General features: G+C 42.5%; 2 protein-coding genes across 2 annotated transcripts; both read right to left on the bottom strand.

Moving 5' to 3' along the window:
• Positions 1 to 1020: 1020 nt before the first annotated feature.
• On the bottom strand, positions 1021 to 9307 carry glmp (glycosylated lysosomal membrane protein). Its single transcript, XM_085263217.1, has 7 exons — positions 9152 to 9307; positions 4545 to 4709; positions 3367 to 3465; positions 3123 to 3287; positions 2831 to 3049; positions 1829 to 2097; positions 1021 to 1749 (listed from the first exon to the last, which is right to left on the bottom strand). Exons 1-7 carry the CDS (start codon positions 9245 to 9247, stop codon positions 1575 to 1577), a joined length of 1188 nt encoding a protein of 395 aa, XP_085119343.1. The 5' UTR covers positions 9248 to 9307; the 3' UTR covers positions 1021 to 1574.
• Positions 9308 to 11747: 2440 nt separating this feature from the next.
• On the bottom strand, positions 11748 to 18803 carry cct3 (chaperonin containing TCP1, subunit 3 (gamma)). Its single transcript, XM_085262589.1, has 14 exons — positions 18677 to 18803; positions 18115 to 18176; positions 14459 to 14509; positions 14305 to 14367; positions 14127 to 14223; positions 13881 to 13998; positions 13621 to 13807; positions 13357 to 13506; positions 13115 to 13247; positions 12891 to 12972; positions 12633 to 12813; positions 12306 to 12551; positions 12085 to 12216; positions 11748 to 11983 (listed from the first exon to the last, which is right to left on the bottom strand). Exons 1-14 carry the CDS (start codon positions 18702 to 18704, stop codon positions 11891 to 11893), a joined length of 1623 nt encoding a protein of 540 aa, XP_085118715.1. The 5' UTR covers positions 18705 to 18803; the 3' UTR covers positions 11748 to 11890.
• Positions 18804 to 24016: the final 5213 nt, after the last annotated feature.

Below are 24016 nucleotides of genomic sequence, written 5' to 3' on the forward strand. Positions count from 1 at the left end.
CTGTGTATGGTTGTGTGTGTGTGACAAATAAAATTTGAATTTGAAGATATTTGGCATGCAGATTGTAATCAAACCACCAACCTTCCACCACCTGAGCTACAGCCACCGCAAATGGACATTTAAAAAGTAGAATGGGAAACAAAGCTTTGAATGAATGAATGAATGAATGAAAGCTTTATTTGTCACAAGCAGGTTGCCCTGCAGTGAAATGGGAACCCCCCCCCTCCTCTGCACAAAAAAGCACATGAATGTCCACAGCACAACATTGTGGAAGACATGACAAGCCACAGGGATGGGTAGGGGATGAGGAGTAACCCCAGGCAACACAGCAGCCATCCTGCAACGGCGCCGTTTCCAGCGCGGGCCCAGACCCGCCTCGTGTTCCCAGGGGGCAACAAGCATCGAAGGCGTTGGAAAGGGAGGGGGGATGAGTGAGTGCTTATCAGTGTAAGTGTATGTGTGTGCGTGTCCATAGTTCAGCTTCTTCTGTGGAAGAATCCAGCAGATGGCCGCTCCTCCCTGAGCCGGTTTCTGCTGAAAATTTCTTCCTGTTAAAAGAGTTTTTCCTTTCCACCGCCACACCAAGTGCTTGCTCAAGGATCATCTGATTGTTTAGGTTTTCTCTATTTTATCAAAGGGTCTTTACCTTACAATATGAAGCACCTTGAGGGGACTGTTATAACTATGTTTCTGAGTAAAATCAGCTGCTCTGTTCTCAGCACACCTGTGCATGTCTCTACAACGTGCTGCCAACACCAGCCCATTCATATGAATGTGCTGTAGCCAGACTAATAAATCCTGGGTTGATTTATTAAGCTGATAACCAATTTCATGTGACCTCCTGTCCTGACTGATGATGTTAGATTAGAGAAACCATCTGAAAAAAAACTTACTTCTTATTACAACTAGGTGTCAAACAAATCCAGGTGAGACATCCTGTAATATGAAAGTTTTTTTTTTTAAATTATTAAAAAACACCAGTGACATGTCAGCTGACATCTGATGAAGAAAGAAACTGAATCAGGCAATTCTGATATATTTTATTAACAATCAACTTAACTTTGCTTCTTAGTTTCAAAGTAAAAATTTTAATCGTACATCTTTTAATCTGAAAGTCAAAGACTGGCCCCAAGGTGGCAGACTCTTCATCTGTGAGCAGCTGCTTTAAATGAACCCTTTAGAGTAAGAATATGACATCATCAGAAAGGGACACGAACCTGTCAGGGTTCAGTAACAATGACTGAGGGTTCAGAAAAAGGATATATTTTATTTATAAACATTGTATTTTATATGACCTACTGAAAAAGTAAAAGAAAGCTTCAGAATAACCATGAGCATAAGAGCCCACAGGTTTTTCAAGATGGCTGCCAAGTGGTGAGCCTGGAGGTTTGATTCAGGAAGAAATCGATGAGGACAGAGTAAGATCTTATCCAATCACCAATCAAACACATTGACTGTCTTTAAAAACACAAATGGGTACACGGATTCTGCTGTGTGCTGACTGGCTGGAATGTCACTGTGACGTCATCTGTTTCTAAAACATTAAAACTGTCTCTGGCAACGCAGTGAAATGATTAGTTGATTGGCTCGTAGGAGGCTGAGGATGCTCCCTTGCTTTTACGGATGCAGAGCCAGATTCCACCAACCAGCAGGATGATCATGGGAATTCCCAGACCAACTGCCATGATGGCAACAACCAGAGGAGAGAAGGAGTCAACAGGCGGTGACCCAACACCCACCAGCAGTGTCCTGGAGGAGTAAGGAGGAGATGAGAGCTGATCGGCTGAGAGTAAGAGATGAAACAACAAAGAAATAACAACAAGCCTACCAGCTGAGGAAGCGTGTGACGTTGTAGAATGGTTCCCCCGCCAGGCCAAAGCTCACATTCAGTGCCATGCTCTTTGGATCTGAGAAGAAGCCTCGGATCAGACCGGACGAAGCCGTCACCATCGACCCACTCTGAGCCCGCGGTACCGAGTGACGGCATGGCGTGGCATCTTCCATAGCCGGCCGTGCCTGACGGTACGCCACTGGCTTCCACAGTGCATAACCCAGAACATCAGAACTGCCATTCACTGATGACACCCATTGAGAAACCTGAGGGGTCAGAGGTCAATACAGGACATTCAGTCAAACTTTACTCAAACTACATTGTAGACAGAATGAGCAGGACCAGAAACATATGGAAGAAAAATCAAAGTCATACTCCCGCCCACACCAACAGGGCCACTGTCTACAGTAAAAAAAATCTATCGAAATATATTTCTGTGACTCAACATCAAAACCTCATTTGATGTGAGAAAATATTCAAAGATCCAATCTGTGTTTGGCCAACAAGAGAAAACCCATTTTCAGCAGCATTTCAGCAGGATAGAGCACTCTTTTCTTCTGCAGGGAAGCTTAAAACAAGGTGGAGCAAACCTCCAAACCAGCCCCCGAGACTAAAGGAGTCCATCTGCGCACACAACCCTGGATGTGTGCGCAGGGTTGTGTGCACACATCCAGGGTTGTGGCAGGTTATTGGTCGAGTAGGTCGTCACACTGGATGTCCCGCTGAGTTTATGTCTAATCACTGACTGGGTCTGTCGTCAAACAGCACACCATACTCAATTCAGACCACATTAATTCATAATAAAAAATAAATGTAGTTAATGATGGGCCAGATTTCTCATTTTGGGTGGTACATTTATTGAATTTAACATGATATTTAAAGGGTCCTTATCATTCATTGGTTTAGGGATAAGTCTTTTGATGAGGATGATTTCCTCCAAGAAGAAAATAAAATGATGTCAGAACAAGAAGAAGAACATAACGCACAGCACAAAGCTACCTTGAATATCGATGGCGTATACTCATCGTCGATTGATTGGTAAACGTCGACTGTGCTTAAAGGATAAGCTTCCCCTACTGCATGCATCTCCAACAGGAACCTGGACTGAGTGGCTCGGGCCGGTATGCCATCCAACCACACCTCCAACTGGGAAGAGTTAACAGAGTGCAGGAGGTGCGGCCATGCCTCTCCCCGCCCCTCAGAGTCAAAAACCGACAGCTGAAATAAAAATAATGACTGTCAGCGTATCGATCATTTTTGAATACTGATTTCACTGTGCTCGGCAACAGACCTGAAGGCAGAGCGAGCCATTGGTGAAGGAGGCATCGGTGCCACAGAGAAGCGCCATGGGTTCGGACAGGTTGATGGGGTTCCAGGTGAAGTTCTGCAGGTCGTATGGAGGGAAGAGGTCAGAGGTCGGCTCAGCCGTGTCGTTCACATCGTCATACTCCAACAGCTGAGTGAAAAAAAAAGTTTAAGGTTAGATGTATCCAGACATACCCTAAAGATTTAAGGTGGACTGAGCTTGTTCTGACCCGGCTGAAGACGACAGCACTGCTGTACATCAAGCTGCTCTCTGGCTCCACTTTCAGGCTGCCGCTGGTGTTGCGAGCCACAAACTCAGGCCAGTTCACCTGGGACACAAAGCACACCCAAGGTCAGAATATTATGAACAGTCATGTGACTGTCACACATATATCAACATTAGGGTGTCAAGAATGTTACAAACAACAGAAATTACTTAAACTATTTATTTATTTTAATTTTTAATTTAATTACTTTTATTTTATTTTAAAAGTGTTTAGCCCCTTCTTTCGGCAACATTTATCCTCCAGCTGTGAGCCCATAGCCCCACAGCCCCGCCAATGACAGGCTTATGGACAGACCCTGGGGTTCCCAAGAAGTCTCTGTGCCCTCTCAGCTGAGTTCTCCTGATATACTTTCACATTAAAAAGTAAAAAGTCTCAGTAAAAAGGAAATCCTAGGGTCTGCTAATGAAACGTACAAATGCCTGATAAGTGAGAGGAATAAAAGGCACACTGATGTTATCGGCTTGTTAACTGTGGCTCAGTGTGTGGGCAGCAGGACCAAAAAGGACACTGAGTCTGAAGCACACTGGATAATGCAGGACAGGCTCATGTTCCCAGGTTCAGAACTGATTACCTGTACAGTTTGTATGCTCTGACTATGAGCCCCACCCACGATGTGGATCTCAGTTCGTCTATAATTTGGAATTTGGGCCTAATTATTATTTGGTAAATACCTATTCATACATGCGTAAGTGCTTTCTACCTATTATTCACACTCCAATGAACACATCAGAACCAACTTGGGGTCTTTCCCAAGGATATTTAGCAATTAGACTGGAGCAGCCAGGGATCGAACAACCAACCTTCCAATCAGTAGATCCTCTAGCTCAGGAGGTAGAGCAGATCTTCCATCATCTTTTAATCATTATTATTAAGTGAACAGTGTTTGTCAGGGACAGATTTATTAAAATCAATGCAGCTCTTAAGATTAAAATAAATAAATAAAATAAATAAATAAAAATCACCCTCTCAGTAGGCTGAGGCTTTTCATCCATTTTTTCATTTTATCAGAAGTATATTTTTTATTCTCACAAAGCTGGCCGTTCGCACTCGGTTTCACTTGATTGTTTACGCCCTTTCTGAAACATGACATCACACTGAGTTTACCGACTTCCTGTCCATACCTGCACTTCAGAAGAAGTTGAGTTGGTGTGGATGAGCAGCAGCGTTGGCGCCCCCTGGCTACAGAACAGGAAATGCAGCGTGTCATCGTCTCCCACGGCTCTCACATGCAGCAGGTCACCAGCTTGAGGGGTTGAATGTGAGCTGGGGTATAACTGCATTGAAATCTGCAAGACAGAAGAAGCAAACCTACTCAGAGCATTTCATCTTTTCTACAGCCATTGGTCTCATCTTGCTGAATATTTTTTTCCCTTTATTGAATAGTACTGAGTACAAAAAAGGGCATTTTTTTTTAGCAAAAATGTTCATTAAATTATGCAAACAGCAAAAGATATAAAAAAAAAAATCACTATGGGATAAAACCATGGAAGGCCCAATTTATTTTGTTTTTGATTATTTCATTTAAGTGTAAAAAAGAAATTGTAATTTTGATGAGATAAACATCTGTGCCGATTATGGCCTGGAAGTTCCGAGCTCAAAATGGGAGACACCCCCTGGGGTGCTGGAGAAAGGCCGAGGTAAGATCCTGTGGCACTTCCAGATACAGACAGACAAAATGGTGGTGGCTCCCCAACCAGACATAGTGGTGGTAGACAAACTGAAGAAAACGGCCATAGTGATAGATGTAGCGATACCGAATGAAAGCAACATAAGGGAGAAGGAACATGAGAAGCTGCAGGAGTACCAAGGGCTCAGAGAAGAGCTCGAGAAGATGTGGACGGTGAAGTTAACAGTCATCCCGGTGGTAATCGGAGAACTAGGTGCATTGACTCCCAAGCTAGACTAGGGGATCCAGCAGATCCCAGGAACGACATCCGAGATATCTGTCCAGAAGAGCGCAGTCCTAGGAACAGCTAAGATACTGTGCAGGATCCTCAGCGTCCGCATCACTGTTTTATTTGTGCCGCTCCAAAAACTTGTTTGTTAGTGCCTTCATTGTTTTAACACACAAAACAAAACAACCAACTACACTAGTCAACACAACACATTAACTACACACTCCAAATATGCCACATCTTAGAAATCTCTCACATCTCAAATTCAGTATCCGATGGCGCGATATGGCAGCCTCGCTTCTGTCAGTCCGCCCCAGGGCAGCTGTGGCTACAACTGTAGCTGCCTCCACCAGTGTGTGAATGTGAGAGTGAATGAATAGTGGAATTGTAACGCGCTTTGGGTGCCTTGAAAAGCGCTATATCAATCCAATCCATTATTATTATTATTATTATTATTATTATTATTATTTCTCTTTCGCTCGCTCTCTCACCTCCGTCACTCCCCTCTTCCTAAACAACTAAACCCCACGTGGTGCCATATAATTTTTTTTATGGTCGACGTGGTACATTTTTCGACCAATAGGAAAGGGTTTTCTTTTTTGCACTGTGCTTAGACATTTTTTACCGTTTTATTCGCACACTGAACATGATGATAGTATTCAGTAAAGAGCATTGTGTATATATACACAGAATATATTCTTTTATCATAACTCTGGTTTATTACTGCTATATAGTTTGAAGTCCGAAGTTTCAACACAAGTTGAAATGGATACTCATCATTCTTTGCTGCCATGTCATCTGAAATCGGTCATGTGATTTGGATTTGCATGTCCGTTGACCCCAGAGGGTTAATACCACTCACCTTCGTTCCATTTCCAGAGTGTAACAGTCAAACCACCTGTGTTAAAATCTAAAAATGCCCATGGTGTTGATTCAAAATGTGATCTAGCACAATTATGGCCATCGGTTGCTACTGAAAACAAGAAATAAAGCCAGTCCGCGCTATGGACTGAACCATTTTTTAATGGTGGAGGGGGGTTACACTATGCAATATATTCAGTTTTAGCATTTATATTCAATGTTAATAGTAGGTAGATCCACGCATTAATGGCTGAAAGCTCCGCCTCCCATTCTACTTGTAAATAATCTAGGAAGCACAAGTAAGCCACAGTCTGTAGGATGACATGGTACTATAAGGTCATTAAGAAGAGTCCTTATTATTCAAGACCGTGTAGCATGTGAGGAGCAGGATTTTCAATTCAATTCTGGATTTAACAGGGAGCCAGTGAAGGGAAGCCAATATAGAAGAAATATGCTCTCTTTCTAGTCTCGGTCAGCACTCTTACTGCAGCATTTTGGATCAACTGAAGGTTTTTCTGGGAGTTTTTAGGACATCTTGAGAATAACGAATTACAGTAGTCTAGCCCAGAAGTAATAAATGCATGAACAAGTTTTTCAGCATCTCTGAGACATGGTATTTCTGATTTTAGAGATATTGCACAAATCAGAAAGTATTTATACATATTTGTTTAATATGTGCATTAAAGAACATGTCCTGGCCAAAAATGACTCCAAGGTTCCTCACAGCGTTACTGGAGGCCAAGGTAATGGCATCCAGAGTAGTCATCTGGTTAGATACCATGTTTTCAGATTTTCAGGGCCAAGTGCAATAACCTCAGTTTTATCTGAATTTACAAGCAGAAAATCAAATCAAATCAAATCACTTTTATTGTCACATCACATGTGCAGGTACATTGGTACAGCACATGTGAGTGAAATTCTTGTGTGCGAGCTTCACAAGCAACAGAGTTGTGCAAAATACAATAATGTAAACAAGCAAAATACAAGAATGGCTACATCTGAAACTAATAAATATATGTACAATATATAATAGTATATGCATTTCTGGATGTGTATACTAAATATTTTTCTACGTGTGTGTGTGTGTGTGTGTGTGTACATATTTTACAAATTAAATAGAGTAAACAATAAATAAAATATATAAAATAAAATATACAGAGTGAGACATGTGCAAAACAGTGGCATTACTGTACAGTAACGTAAATTAGAGATCATCCAGGTCTCTATGTCTTTTAGATATTCCTGCAGTATAATTAATTGGTTATCTGCCTTCATGGATAGATAAAGTTGGGTGTCATCTGCATAATGTTAAAAATGTATATTAACACCTACAGCATGCGCTAATCACTGTAATAAAATATTATTGTCAACAATATTGAATAAAGGACTGAGGCCTAGCAGGAAAGGCACAGAATGAGTCCACTGTCAGAGGCAATAAGACACAAAGATTGTAACCTTTGCCACTTCTTTACTGTGATAAGCCCTGAAATCTGACTGAAACTACAACTACTGTTTAAAACATTTTGGAGATAAAAGGAAGGTTGGAAAATGGCCTGTAATTAGCTAACACAGCGGGTCGAAAGATGGCTTTTTAAGTAATGGTGTACCTACTGCCAGCTTGAAGGCCTGTGGTTTGCTGATTATATTTAAAATTGAAACATTAATTAATGATAGAAGCAATCATGTAGGAATGGGGTCTAAAAGACATGTTGGTGGTTTGGAAAAAGTAATTACTGAAGTTAACTCAGAAAAAGGAAAAAAAGAATAAATATCAGTGGCAGTGAAAGTAGCTGTACGTGTTACGTCCGTGAGATGATTATGAGTACATTTAAAATTATTTTAACTGTAGGACAAGCAGTTAAGGAAGTTTCATTAAGAAAAGAAAAACCTGATAGGTGTCTCCCCAAAAGTTGATTCTGTTTATCTGGACGTGGCATTTCAGTGGGAGAAACGTTTCGTCACTCATCCAAGTGACTTCTTCAGTCTCAGCTGTCTGCAGGTTTCGCCAATCTTACAAACAGTACATTTGCATAATGACTGAAACTAGCCCACTGAAAGAACAATGGGCTGGGAGGTCAGTTCCCTGATCATTAATATGTAAATTCTCATGACCATTAATCAGCAACCACTGATCAGTGGACACTTATCAAAGGGACCATGAGTACCACTCACAGAGAGTTGGGGAATGGCTGCAATCACTGCATTGTAAGATGGCAAAAGATGTACCCTTAGCCCCCCTCTTGGATTCAGAGATGGCCTTTCCCTTTTCACATAAACTACACAAAGACACAGCCTTAAGAAACAAGTGCGCCTCAACTGTTTAATACTCCTGACACATACAGGATCACTATGGGATTTCACTTAGGCAATGGTTGTCCTTCTCTACTGGATCCGCTGGAGCTTCCTAGCTTGATCCCATTTATCAATGGCTTTTGATCAGTGGGCTTTGAGCAGTTGTTGTTGATCAATGGTCATGAGATTAAAAACCAAGGAACTGACCTCACAGCCCATGACTTGCCACTGGTGCTAGTTTCAGTCATTATGCAAATGTACTGTTTAAGGTTGGGGAAACCTGCAGACAGCTGAGACTGAAGAAGTCACTTGGATGAGTGACGAAACGTTTCTCCCACTGAAAACGTCCAGATGAACAAAATCAAACTTTCTGAGATTTATTTACCTTGATGATTGAGCATGCATCAAGACTGATAGATGTCTCAGTTACTGAAAGGATTCCAACTGCTCTCTGATTGGAGGACCACAGGCGGTTCTACCCGCTGCGCCTCTTTACGACTCTATTCAAAACAATCGGGAAACAGCTAATCGATCACACGATACAACCTTAATCCCGGGTCTATAGCCCTCAGCTAAGCTGAGCAGCTACCAAACAAGCCTCCGTCACTTCCGGCTTCCCCTTCTGGCCCTCACGCTCTCAGCCGGTTCGGAGCCGGTTCCGGCTTCACCTGTGAACTCACCTGTCTGCGTCCGGGCTCCGCGGAGCACGTTACAGTGACGATCCACAGCACGAGAACCACGTACAGTCCGCCACTCCACGCGCTCCCCGCTGCCATCGTCTCTGCTCGGTCTTTGATCACATGATCCGCTGGTTCCCTGAAGTCAGCTGACCTGGCTGCTCGTAGTGTCAGAAAGAGATCAGCCAACCAGAGCTGAGCTCAGACTAACCCAGTCATGGGCTGAACTGCGCAGGCAGCAGGTTTATCTCACAGCTTTAAGTTTGTCGATCCTGAGTCGAAACTCCGGCTTTTTTGTTTCAGTCAGAGTTTCAGCTCTGTGAAACTGACCAAAGGCTTATACTGCAGAGTTAACCCCGGGTTTTCTGCACTACGACCGTGGTTCACTTTTTATATATGAATTATACTTCTGCATCAGATCATTGTAACTTACGCCATTTTGCTGTTTCATAATTTAATGAACATGTTTGCTAACCCCCCCTCTTTTCAAACTTTCTTTATTTGAACATAGAGCACAATCATACATAAGAAAGTCCAATCTGGGTGCAGAGTGCTTTCTTTATTCTTTATTTTGTTTAAGAATCAAACTGTGTACAGACAATGGAAACATTAAAGGGAAGAGGCAGAATTTTGCAACACAAAGCCAGAATCTCAAAGCAACTGAGACTAGACCAGCAGCTGCAGAGGCTGCACCTATGACTCCACTTTTATATCCATCTTTGTCGGCAAACTCACCTCCACCATATCAAGGTACAACTTTTGAGCAACTACATTGAGGCAACAAAGAATCCCAGAAAAAGAAAAAAATGTACAACTGGCTAAAGCAACATGAGATTTCAAAACAAACCAGAAAAGATAGAAGAAGCAAGAAGAAGAATCACCTTAGGTCTGTGGGAATGTAAGTGAATGGGAGATTTCCTGGAACCTTGAAAGGAAAACTTCTAAACGAGGACAAAACTGCTGATTGAGAGAGGACTCTGAAAGAGAGTACTGTTATTCTGAATCTCTATCATCAGAAGAGGATGAAGAGGAGGGAGCTGCCTTACCATGAAAATATTATACAAGATCTCAGACACAGATTGAACAACAAGCTTGGAGCTTTCTTCCCAAAATACAGATGCCATTGGGAACTGCACCCACTGGCCAGCTTGTGTATAATCCTTTTAGCCACTGCAACACGAAAGGACTAATTGCCAAACTCCCACCTTTGACAGGAGGAGCTTCAGCTTGGATTTCAGCTCTGAAAGACAACACAGCTGGAGAAATGCATGCCATGCATTGAAGGAGTTGATGTGACCACGAGATTGATGTTGGATGAAGGCATTTCACTCAGAGTGCGGCGACAACTTCAGTCAATTTAGAAATGGACGTGGCAGCACCTTAGTCACCTATCCAAGAACTATAGATTTGAGAACAGAGAGTAGATTCATCCAACTAGGTTTAGATTTATGCCAGGCAAACCATTTAAACCCCATTCTGCACCTTTTAGATATGTTTGTTGTTAATAAAATCTCATCACAAGCTAATTAAAAATCACCTCGTATCATCGCATAGTCAGTGGTGAATTCTGTCTACAGTTCCCTTATTACAATTGATGTCTGATGCAAAAAAATATGTTTTTGTTCATTGTTGTACCCATAAATAAATGTTAATTAGAATGGATGTTAAAAATATTCAAAACACAGGGAACCAAATGTCCATCTTTATCTGCCTTGTCACACACAAGCTTTTTTTGTTGGTCCTTAACAAACAGAAAAACAGCCTTCCACTTAATGGAGTCCTTACGTCCTCTTGTTTTAAAAGAAATAAATGAAATATAAGTTTTTAACTGAAAGACAGAACGCATTACAAAACATCTTTGAAAAAGTTAATGGAGATGGGAGTAAAAAAGTTTGATGCAGAAGTCTTCTGTGTGTTTGTTTCAACTTCAACTATCAGCCCATATCTGAATTAACTTTATTCATTCCTATTCCTTATTGCCTTCCATGTAATTAAGCTTTCCTTCCTAGCCTCGTCAAATCTCAGCCACGGTGCCTTTTTGTGTTTCTCAGTCCCTGGATGTATGGCAGGCTAGCTTATGTTAAAAGTTCTCTTGTATAATAAATACCGATTCGACAGTGTGCAGTCAACTTTTCATTTTTTCGATTCCTCAACACACATGGCACAGAGCATGTTACACACCATAAACAATCCCACTCTAAACAATAGGTAGGAACAAAATGGCATAAAAAACTTAAACGTTACAAAGTTTATAAACTCAGGCAAGTGATAATGAAATTATTAAATATTAAAATTTAAAGCTCACAATCTTTTTTTTTTTTTTAAATGGACACTTCTTAAAAAGCTGATTCAAATAAAAACATTACCTTCAGCTTTTCAGTAGCAAGCTAAAGATGTTGCACCTAGGTTCAACTGTTTATCGAAACATCAGGTGGGGATGGTGTTAAAGTGTGAAAACCCAAGCCCCTGAGTATGAGGAAAATTCTTTTACAGCTAAGCATGTAAAGACAGAGATAATTGTAAGCTTCTTTGTTGGCAGAATGAAAAATAAACCTAAACCAGGTTTACAATCTCATAAAAAACATAAAAGTACATCACGCAGGTTTCAAAGGTAACTTTATTAACTGTTGTTACAGTTCACTGAGTCAACTAGTCCCCATCCATACACACAAACACACACACGCACACACACAGAGGAAGAGAGACTGACGTGGATCTAGAGTGATGCGGACAGATGTGGGTCTACTCAGCTCCCTGTCCTCCCATCTGCTCCTCTTTGTTCTTCTTCTTGTGACCAGAGACGATGTCATCAATACGCAGCAACAAGATGGCCGTCTACAAACACAGCAGTATCATCAGTATCAATCACACTACTGATCAGTAATCATTGATATCAATCACACATCAGGATGTACTGCTGTGTGGGAAGTTCTGACCTCGACGGCGGTCTTGTAGGTCTGAGCTTTGACAGCGAATGGCTCCCAGATCCCAAGAGCTGACATGTCGGACAGACAGCCACTCTCACCGTCCACACCCCAACACACACTGTTATCCTGAGTGTGTTTGGCCTGAACACACACACACAAATACAAACAACTGACTTCTCAACAACACACACGTTAAATAAAGTTTTATTGCTGTTACCTCATTTGCTTACCCTCAGTGATGTCAGAACGCGGATGGTGGAGGCACCACAGTTCTGGATCAATGTTCGGGGGATAACCTCGAGCGCCTGAGCTACAGCACGGTATGGCCACTGTTCGACACCGGTGAGAGCACGGGAACGCTCCGTCAGGTGCTTCGACACCGCCATCTCCACTGCGCCACCGCCTGGCAACAGGAAGGGGTCGAGCAACACATTACGGCACACCTGCATGGCGTCCTGCAGGTTCCTCTCCACTTCCTGTGGACAGAGACAGTGTTAACCAATCCTTGGATTTACCAATCACCTCACTGACTGATTGATTGATCGACCACCGCTCACCGCCAAGATCTCCTTGCTTGCCCCCCTCAGCAAGATGGTGCAGGCTTTGGGGTCTTTGCACTCAGTGATGAAGGTAAAGTACTCATCTCCGATCTTCTTCACCTCAAACAGCCCAGCTCCAACGCCCATGTCCTCCTCACGCAGCTCGTCCGTCCGACTCACAATCCGGGCGCCGCACGCCCTGAGAGAGAAACAGTTATTTACAGCTCGCTAAAACTTCCTGTCTGAGGAGCAGAACGCTGATTGGCTGCTGCGTACCTCGCAATGCGGTTATTGTCAGTCTTCCTGACGCGACGGATGGCGGTGATGTTAGCTTTCACCAGGTAATGTTGAGCGAGATCTGACAGGAAACGGGAAGTAAATGCTACGCTGTTATTTTGTTTCAGGCATTGACCTCAGAGGACTTTCCCTTCACGTTTGTTCACCATCTTGGTGCTCTGCACCAGCTCCACTCTCTCTGCTGAGCTGCAGCTGACATGTACCTGAGATCCCCTTCTCGGTGAAGAGCAAGTCTGGTTTGAGGCGGATGATGTCCTCACAGAGTTGCTGGATGTACTCTTCCTCCATCTGCAGGATCCGGGCAAAGTCTTCCTCCTTACTGATCTCGATATCTGTCTGCAGGGGGCGGAGCCACAGACAAACATTAACACAAGTAACACACACACGCAAACAAGTGTAACTACCTCTGTGTGTGTGTGTGTGTGTGTGTGTGTGTGTGTATCACCTGACTCTCTCCTTTCTTGTACTCAAGCGAGCAATCGAGCAAGACAATTCGTGGGTTCTTGATCATCCTCTTCATCCTTGGGTGCGTCACATCTTTGTTGATCATGACTCCTCTCAGCACGCATGAGTCCTCGATGATTCCACCAGGAACCTGTATGCAGCACACCATCATTGGAAACGGGACAGATAAAACTTTATTAACAAACAACCTGAAGGCAGGCGAGCCAACCCTAGTTTAAAGCAACTGGCCCACAGTGATTCGTACCTTCTCCACCTTGGCGTACTTCTTGATGTCAATCTCTTTGCGACCGCTCTCCTCCAGTTCCACAGTGCGCACGGCGTCCAGCGCAATGTTACAGGCCAGCTCAGACCAGCGGCTCAGAGCTTTGGTGTTAATGGCTGAGTGGACAATCTTCAGCATCATGGAGCGGTCTGACGTGTCCACAGGGGTGCTAGGAGGGGAGGGGGCAAAGTTACACATAGCATAGGACATGGCAACTTCATCGCAGCTGGAACAGCTGTTACCTGATCTCCTTCAGGGTGTCCAACATGTCCTCCAGCGCCCGGCGGTAAGCACTGATGATCACAGTCGGATGCATCTGCTGCTCCAGAAACTGCTCAGCCACTGCCAGCATCTCACCGGCTGAAGGTCACACAGGTGACAGGGAGAGAGAGAGAGTGAGAGAGGGGGGGAGAGAGAGACAAAGACAGGTTTTAGATCAACTGAGAGATCGTGTGATTGTGTGCCACGTTTCTCGTCCTCTTCCTCACCCAGTATGATGACCGAGGTGGTTCCATCTCCCACCTCCTCATCCTGTGTACGGCTGATTTCAATCATCGACTTCGCTGCTGGGTGCTGTACCTGGATCTGTTGCCAAGGAAATGCAGCAGGTGAGGAATCACACGCCTGATTAGATGTTGAATGAGTGTGAGCGTGTGAGTGACTGACCTCTCTGAGGATGGCATTTCCATCATTGGTCATCACGATTCCTCCAGTGGGATCAAGCAGCATCTACATATACACAAACACACACAGGGGCACATGTTAGCATATTAGCATGCCGACAACACTTCTCTTGCTGTGCATGTGCAGAGGGTCTGACCTTCATCATGGCCCTTGGGCCAAGGCAGGTCCTGATGACATCAGCGATGGTCTGAAACGCACAAAGAGATCAAGGGGTCAATCGATCACTCAATCAATCCCAGCGAGTCAGATCAATAGTTCCTATCACCTGTAAGGTTATGGTGAGTCTGTGCTCACGACCCACTGGGGATCTCAGAGTTAGCATGTCAACTGTAACATGTTTCAAAGAGCCAGGTGTACAACTGCTTATTGATTATTATTTAGTCATGCTGATCACACTGGTCTGTGTTAATATGATCAGATTTTATCTGTCACACACAATTTGAGTTCATTTATCCTCCTGCAGTGAATCTATGTAGAGCACTGAGAGACCAGAATGCCAATATTCTGCCAGGATAACTAAAAGTCAATAAAAGCTGGAGCTTCAGCAGGTTGTGTGTGTGTGACAATGGTCAATAATGGAGCACACAGGAGCTGGCTCTTTGCTGAGATGTTTGTGATGGTACTCCTGGTCCTTGAGCAGCACCTGGACCAGCCTGAACCGGTCTAGTTATGTGCCGACTCAGTCTCTGAGCATCACCTTTTTGCTTTCTGTGCCACAGCCAGTCCGGCATTCAGAGGAAACACACAGCTCCCCGTTAGTGTCTGACGCTGTTAGCAGAATGAAACCCGTGTACACATTGTTTCAGACTGAACTATCAGCCAATCAGTGAACATGATTATGTCACTGTCAGCACTGTAAACTGCTCTCTGCAGGTGTTTCTTAGGTAAGCCATCAGTGTGCACAGGCTGTGTGTAACACACTAAAATCTAAATCTGAGTTTGACCCGTTCTGCACAAACTCTCTGCTGGTAGGGCTGCTCGATTATGGCAAAAATGATAATCACGATTATTTTCACTGAAATTGAGATCTCGATTATTTGACGATATTTATTTAACCCTTTAAGACCTACTATAGAACCAAATCCGCCAGAGCTCATATTATTTTTTTACATGTTGTAGTGCCATTTGTGGGAGCATTTTAATTTGCTATGCAACTGTTATAGCCCATATTTTAATAATATGTATGCATTAAGTCCATAGTAACTACATTAATTGCAAAAAAGTGCAATAAACTACAAAAAACAATTGAAAATCGTTTTTGTTTTTTTACATATATTTCTACTTGGAGAAATTTAAGAGGTTTATCCCTCAAAACTTTAAATACAAAAAAGTTGCAAAAAATAGTTTACAACAACAGGAAATTTATTTTGAGTGTCTTCATAGTTTTATTTTGGAGATACACCAATTTTTATATACACTGCAGGAAAAACGAAAAAACAATCCTATGATGCAAATTTGCAAAGAAAACAGCAGGTGCATCAAAATAAACTATTTCCAGCACTGCAATTCGAGTTCTAAGCATCACAGAAACGATTCAGAAAAGTCAAACATGACCAGTATAGGCTTTTAAGGCCTACAAGTAAAAAACTACAATTTCCGCGAAAATGACATCACTTCCGGTTTCGAGCAGGAAATAGCGGACATGCGACAGTTCCGCTGACATCTGTTTCACTGTGGGAAGTGTTACGAACAGCTGATCGGATCGGCAAAGCGTGTTTCTGGAATATTATGTTTTTGTTGCTGCAAGTGCTTTTTATGCAATTTTTGCAAAGCTTTATGTGGAAGGAAACCGTGACCGAGGACAAGCTGATGGCATCAGATGTAAGTACAACTCCTCCGGTTTATTGCGCTAGCTTACACGGTTCCGGTTCTACAGGGATTTAAAAATAGTTACACAAAACGGAGCGTGCTGCTCTGACCGGCTTTAAAAGGTTACCAATGACTTTAAAAAATAATATAAAATAGTGTGCAACACCACTGAAGTTTTTTTTACCTCTCTTTTCAGCCAACGGCAGTCACTCTCCTCTCCAAATAACTTCTGCTTAGCTTTCCGAGCTTTCGATCAGCGGTCTCCAACCTTTTTTGCGCCACGGACGGTTTATGCCCGACAATATTTTCACGGACCGGCCTTTAAGGTGTCGCGGATAAACGAGGGAGGGGCTAATAATCGGCTCAGTCATTTTTAATGATCGTTGAAAGATATTTCAGACATGGCGGGGATATATTTTATTATTCTAATGCCCTTCTCTCACTTTGCATCTGGTGTCTGGTCCTGGAACAGCCCAAGTCATTTCAGAAGGAGCTTGGCATGGCTGAAAGCTGTAATCGTGATTAAAATTCGATTAATTGAGCAGCCCTATCTGCTGGTCTGTAGGGTTGTTATGTACGCACACACGCACACAACTAACACATTCATATATGGTAAATGGCCTGTATTTATATAGCGCTTTACTAGTCCCTAAGGACCCCAAAGCGCTTTACATATCCAGTCATCCACCCATTCACACACTGGTGATGGCAAGCTACATTGTAGCCACAGCCACCCTGGGGCGCACTGACAGAGGCGAGGCTGCTGGACACTGGCGCCACCGGGCCCTCTGACCACCACCAGTAGGCAACGGGTGAAGTGTCTTGCCCAAGGACACAACAACCAAGGCTGTCCAAGCCGGGGCTCGAACCAGCAACCTTCCGATTACAAGGCGAACTCCCAACTCTTGAGCCACGATCGCCCCACGATATAGTGTAGGACTGTCAGAAATCTTCATCAGACAGTAACATTTACCTTACTGATAAGTGCATTTTTAACCAATTTGTTTTTGCATTTAGGACAATGTTTTATATAAAAACAATTTAATACCGCATGTGAATGCACTACACATCCTTTGGCAGATGTTTTCTGCAGCTTCTAAACAGAAAGCTAACAAAGCACACAAATTTAAACACCTTTTTTATCTTCTTCAAATTTTACTCTTCTTCATTTATGAGCAAATATATGTATAAATTCAATGACTAAATAATCATAAACACTTGGGTAAAGCTATTCATTATTTTAGTAACTGAGTATTCTATTAATTGCTCAGTGACAAATAAACACGTTCATCCTATTAATTACTAATATTAAATATTCAGGAGATTAAATCTTAGAAATGTATACAATCAGTTTAAACAGCTGTCCAAACACAATGCTTTTATTTTAGTTAAAAAAAAACAACAAAAAACTCTATCCAAGCTATGACAGGGTGAAAGGATGGGGACACACTGCATAGGTACTATGGGTTCTACATAGAACCAAGCTAAAAGCATGAGTAGAGGAGCAGAGGAGGCCCTGGCTAACCCAGGCTACTGTCACTGGTGGATTTCCTCAATTAGCCAGACCTGAGGTTTTTTGCTCAGACACAGAACATAATGTTTGTTTGCCTTCTGTGAGTGCACTTGGACACAGCTGCTTATTAAGTAACTAACCAATAACTTTAAGGACAGTGTGAAGCTCATCAAGAAGCTCATTGTGCTATGAGACCAATCCGGTCATGATTCTATTTTTTTTACCCAGCCCAGCTCCTACAAGAAGAGGAGCAGGCCAAGACTGACTACAACCAACAGCTGGAGCACCTGCCAGATTGGACATGTCAGTTACCACGGTAACAAATTTGATAGGCAAGATATATGTCAGCAGTGGTGCGGGGACCGCTGTGCACAGCACCAACACATCATCTGGATCACAAAGCAGGTTATTCAGTTTGTGACCTAAAGGGCACAGAAGGAAGTGAGCAGAGCCTTGTAGAACAAACGCACCTTTGCTGCATTGATGTTCCCGGTCTGGACTTTACGTCCAGACTCCCTCTTCACGTTCTGGTCTGCAGAGACACAAACACACACAGAAGTTACTGCCCGCATACACGCAGTGCTGTTACTCTTTATTCTTATTCGTACAGTGATGATCCGTTTTCAATAGGCAGAGGTTCCGCCTGAAAAAGAAAACGATCAGTACTGATGATGACTCTTCTCTCTGGATCAATCACAATGATCAGAAACACAATGACATGTTCCTAATGACATAATCAATAAGTGAGTTCACACTAACACAGGTGGAGGATTCCACCTTCACTCCATCACATGAACGCCTGATTTTAGCCTCAAAGGAACCGTTAGCCTGCTAGCTCCGTGTTCATGCTGAGTAACGGGTTAGCTTAAGTTAGCCTATCATCCATCTGCTAACCGGGCTAACATGCTAACGCCGGCCGCGCCCCGCTTTGTGCGTCTCTGGGTTGTTAGCAGATCGAAGGCAGTTCCGAACGGCCTGCGTACGGTTGTCGGTGGTTTTGTAAAAGCTTTGGAGGAAAATAAGAATACTCACTGAGCACTAAAACCTGCTGGCCGATCATTTTCACAGCGCGTGCCGGACAACAGCCTGGAAGCTTCTGGGTGGCACGAGGAGAGAGGAAGGCTCCACCTACAGGGGCGGGCAAACAGCCCGGGTCCGACTAATCAGAGAGAACATTACGTGACAGATAGGCAGATCCACCAATAAACTGAATGAGGCAAAAGGGTCGCCCTTTCATATGGAGACTAAAATCAGCCTTTAGTTTCATATTATTTCCGTGTATTAAAAACTATTTCCGCTAAAAAATAGAGCAGCTTCTACAATAAGCACCATCAGAATTCAGAGTTTTGGACTGAACTTCTAAAATGACATTTTTTGCTTTTTTTAAAGAAACAATTTATGCTCAGGAGCATGGGCGTCTCAGAGCTTTTTCTTACCCTCATCCTACCTACCTATGGTGCGCCGTTTGTAAACTGAAAATGCTGAAATTAGCGGCAACAGTTTTACACATTTAGCTCCAAACCTTATGAAAACATTTTTCGAGTCACTTTTTACAACATTTACGAAAATATTTGTAACGTTTTATATTTCAAACTTTTTGTATTTCAAAATATATTTAATCTAAATACTATATAAAATACAAATTTTACATCTAAATATTATATTTAAATCATCAGATAGTTTCTCAGATAAAAACGGAACATCCAACTGTTGGAGAAATGATGCTGATGGGACACCTGCATTCCAAAAATATAGTGGTTCAAAGATGGCGTCTAAGAGAGTCACTAGGGGGAGTGGACTCGGCTGGTGGCGAGTATATGCCGTGCCTCATCCAAATTTCATATGACATATAGATGCAAATCACAAGCTGATTCGTTGGAAGTTTGTTTTTCATGGTGCAATAGATACAGCGGGATGTTGATGTTTGATATCAGAGCTGAGACTGTAAAAGCGCTCTTTACTGCAGCTGTTGGACAATTTGGCAGACCCCTGCATATCTGGGGTTACGTGAGAAGTCTCACATTTGGGAGGACATGAGAACAAGCAGGGGTGAAGGCTCTGGCTTAATGGGAAGTTCTGTGCACAACCAGAGGATTGAGCTTTTCAACCGAGACTTAAACAACAACCGCAGCTGGATTTATGCATCTATTTATTAAGTGGAATCGCTTGGTATCCTAGACTTAGAAAATGCAACAGACCTAATGTGATCTGCTGTATAAAGTGCTTTGAGCACTCAGAGTAGCCTTCAGTTAGGTCCATATCTATTTGGACACTGACAACTTTTGTTTTGTTACCTGTTTACTGAAATATATTCTAATTATAGTCATATTATAGAAATGACATTTAATTTAGGGTATCCATATTCAATGTGGATGAAGTGTTTAGGAGTTTCTTCTTCTTAATATGTGGCACCCTCTTTTTGAAGGGACCAAACGTTAATGGACAAGTGACTCAACAGCTATTCATAGGCAGGTATGGATAATTTCTTCGCCATGTCATTATCAATTAATTAGTTGATAATGACATGGCGAAGAAATTATCCATACCTGCCTATGAATAGCTGTTGAGTCACTTGTCCATTTACGTTTGGTCCCTTCAAAAAGAGGGTGGATTTGAGGTGTTGTGCTTGCATTTGGAAAATTTTATTATGAACAGACACCACGCGGTCAAAGAGAACAGAAAAACCCATCCGAGAAATTGCTACAATATTAGAAGTGGCAAAATTTACAGTTTGGTAAATCCTGAGAAAGGAAAAAAAGGACAGGTGAACTCAGCAACCCCGAAAGACCTGGGTGTCCAAGGAAGACAACAGTGGTGGATGATTGCAGAATCATTTCAATGGTGAAGAGAGAACCCATCACAACAGTCAACCAAGTGTAACAACACTCTCCAGGAGTGGTTCCCAAAGTTTTTTTGCTGGGCCCCCCTTTGTTTTACAAGAAAAATGTTCGTGGGGGGGGGGGGCCCAAACACCCATATTTTGCTCCATTGTGGTTTATTTCACATTGTAAATGTGAGAGTGAATGAATAGTGGAATTGTAAAGCGCTTTGGGTGCCTAGAAAAGCGCTATATAAATGCAATCCATTCCAATCCATTTCACACCTCAAACATTTAGTAAGCAATTAAGCAAATACAAGTAATCTGCAATAAATTACAGGTAGTAAGAAAGTAAACTACTAACTCTTTTACGCTACGTCCACACCTAAATGGGTATTTTTGAAAACACAGCTGCTTCATCCACACATAAACGGTGTTTCGAATCACCGAAAACTGAGATTTTTTAAAACTCCTTTTTTGCGTTTACGTGTGGACGAGGAATACAGAGTTCGTCACGCAACGTCAAAGGTATGTGACTTTTTCACGTCACGCTGTGCGCATGTTATTTTTTACATGAGATGAATTGCAGAATGGCAGATAGAGACAAAATACTGTTAATCTGACTATCTTCAGGTTTTACACGCTTACATATACACACGCAGTTACTGTCCCTCCATTTAGAAAGGCAGAGGCGTGTGACATGCAGGCACTGGAAGCTTTCCTGGCAGACAAACAGTGTGAGTTTGTTTTCAGTGCTCCTTCTGCAAGTCATGCAGGTGGCCATTAGGAGCATTCGTAATGTGCTAAATGCCACTACTGCTCAGTGTGCAGGAAGACTAGACGATGCCTCTCTTAGAACTTTGTTTTATGAAGCCATGGCTATTGTAAATAGCCACCCATTGACTGTGGACAGTATCAGCGACCCAAAAGCACCTGAACCTCTTACTCCAAACCATCTTATACTGATGAAGTCCAAGGTTGCCCTACCACCACCTGGAAAATTTGTGAAAGAAGACATGCTTCTTAATTCAGATAAAACTGAGGTTATTGTACTCGGCCCTGAAAATCTTAGAATTATGGTATCTAACCAGATTCTTACTCTGGATGGCATTACCTTGGCCTCCAGTAACGCTGTGAGGAACCTTGGAGTCATTTTTGGCCAGGACATGTCCTTCAACGCACATATTAAACAAATATGTAAGACTGCGTTCTTCCATTTGCGCAACATCTCTAAAATTAGAAATATCCTGTCTCAGAGTGACGCTGAAAAACTAGTTCACGCATTTATTACTTCCAGGCTGGACTACTGCAATTCATTATTATCAGGATGTCCAAAAACCTCACTGAAAAGCCTTCAGCTAATCCAAAATGCTGCAGCAAGAGTACTGACAGGGACTAGAAAGAGAGAGCATATTTCTCCTGTTTTGGCTTCCCTTCATTGGCTTCCTGTTAAATCCAGAATTGAATTCAAAATCCTGCTCCTCACATACAAGGTCTTAAATAATCAGGCCCCATCTTATCTTAATGACCTTGTAGTACCATATCACCCTATTAGAGCGCTCCGCTCTCGCTCTGCAGGCCTACTTGTTGTTCCTAGAGTATTTAAAAGTAGAATGGGAGGGAGAGCCTTCAGTTTTCAGGCCCCTCTTCTGTGGAACCAGCTTCCAGTTTGGATTCGGGAGACAGACACTATCTCTACTTTCAAGATTAGGCTTAAAACTTTCCTTTTTGCTAAAGCATATAGTTAGGGCTGGACCAGGTGACCCTGAATCCTCCCTTAGTTATGCTGCAATAGATGTAGGCTGCCGGGGGATTCCCATGATGCATTGAGTTTTTCCTTTCCAGTCACCTTTCTCACTCACTATGTGTTAACAGACCTCTCTGCATTGAATCATATCTGTTATTAACCTCTGTCTCTCTTCCACAGCATGTCTTTTATCCTGTTTTCCTTCTCTCACCCCAACCGGTCGCAGCAGATGGCCCCGCCCCTCCCTGAGTCTGGTTCTGCCGGAGGTTTCTTCCTGTTAAAAGGGAGTTTTTCCTTCCCACTGTCGCCAAAGTGCTTGCTCATAGGGGGTCATATGATTGTTGGGTTTTTCTCTGTATCTATGAAGCGCCTTGAGGCGACTTTTGTTGTGATTTGGCGCTATATAAATAAAATTGAATTGAATTGAAATGTATGCAGTGAAGAGGTGGCATAGAGTAGAATACTTAACTGAGCAGAAAAGAGAATACCTCATGAATGCCTCCACAAGACAGAAGTGGCACAAAACCCTCCGCAATCTAAAAGTGAATGACATTGTTATCATCAAAGAAGGTATGTTACCAAGGTGTCAGTGGCAACTGGGACGTATAGTTGAAACTATTGAAGGGGATGATGGTTTAGTCCGTCGGGTCAAGGTTCAAGTAGGAGACCAAAGTCGGACCAAAAAACAGGACCGTGCTTTCAAGCCCCCCATTATCGAGCAGCCTATCCAAAAATTGGTGGTTCTTGTTGAAAGAGAATAATAACAAACATGTTATTGTCTGAGATGAACTGACATATTGACATAAACAATGTACCATTCCAAGTGGCAACTGCTCTATCATGGTCTGTACACCTTTATATTGGCTGAAGTGGTTTCATTTTTGTTGTTGTTCAGAATCATGTATGATTTAGCTAGTTTGTAAATCATAGCATGATTGGTGGGAGTGTAATGAACCGCTGGTCTGTACCATTGTCGGAGCTTTATGCACAGTAGCATTAATGATAGATGCGCTCAGAGGCGTGCCCTGTAACCTGTATAGAGCAGTATGTCGTGCAGAGGAATAAACTGTATAAAGTCCATCTTAGACATGTGTGTCACTCAAGCTAGCAGCGCCCCATGAGAAATGGGCCGAATGTTTACGTGTTCACGTGTTCCCACTGTTGCCAAAGTACTTGCTCATAGGGGGTCATTTAATTGTTGTTTTTCCTGTATGTATTATTGTAGGGTCTACCTTAAAATTGACTGTTGTTGTGATTTGGTGCTGTATAAATAAAACTGAAAAAATTGAACCATTTTAATCTGGCTTCCGTTCATTCCATAGTACAGAAACAGCTCTAGGAAAAATCACAAATGATCTTTTGTTTGCAGCGAATTCTGGACTCATCACTATCCTCATTCTCCTTGACCTTATGGCAACTTTTGATACAATCTCCCACGACATCCTTCTTCATAGATTAACATCTATTGGCATCAAAATATAGCACTCGCCTGGTTTACCTCATATCTTTCTGGCCGTGCACAGTTTTTTTCAATTACTTATTCACAGATCACCATCTACTCCAGTTAAGTCCTGTGTACCCCAAGGCTCTGTCCTGGGATCTTTGCTTTTTATTATCTCCTACATCTAGGTAATATTTTCAAGAAATATAACATTCAATTCCACTGCTACGCAGATGACACCCAAATCTACTTCCAAACCTATAGTTACTCTCATACCCACATTTCTTATCGTTAAAGTGAAATCAAGGTTTCAGAACTTTCTTAAACTTAATGGTAATAAAACAGAATTTATTCAAATATGCACCA

This window comes from Mchenga conophoros, linkage group LG22, assembly GCF_057382185.1.
Source record: "Mchenga conophoros isolate Kocher_MC1m ecotype Shallow Benthic linkage group LG22, M_conophoros_male_GT1.1, whole genome shotgun sequence".
NCBI classification, from domain to species: domain Eukaryota; kingdom Metazoa; phylum Chordata; class Actinopteri; order Cichliformes; family Cichlidae; genus Mchenga; species Mchenga conophoros.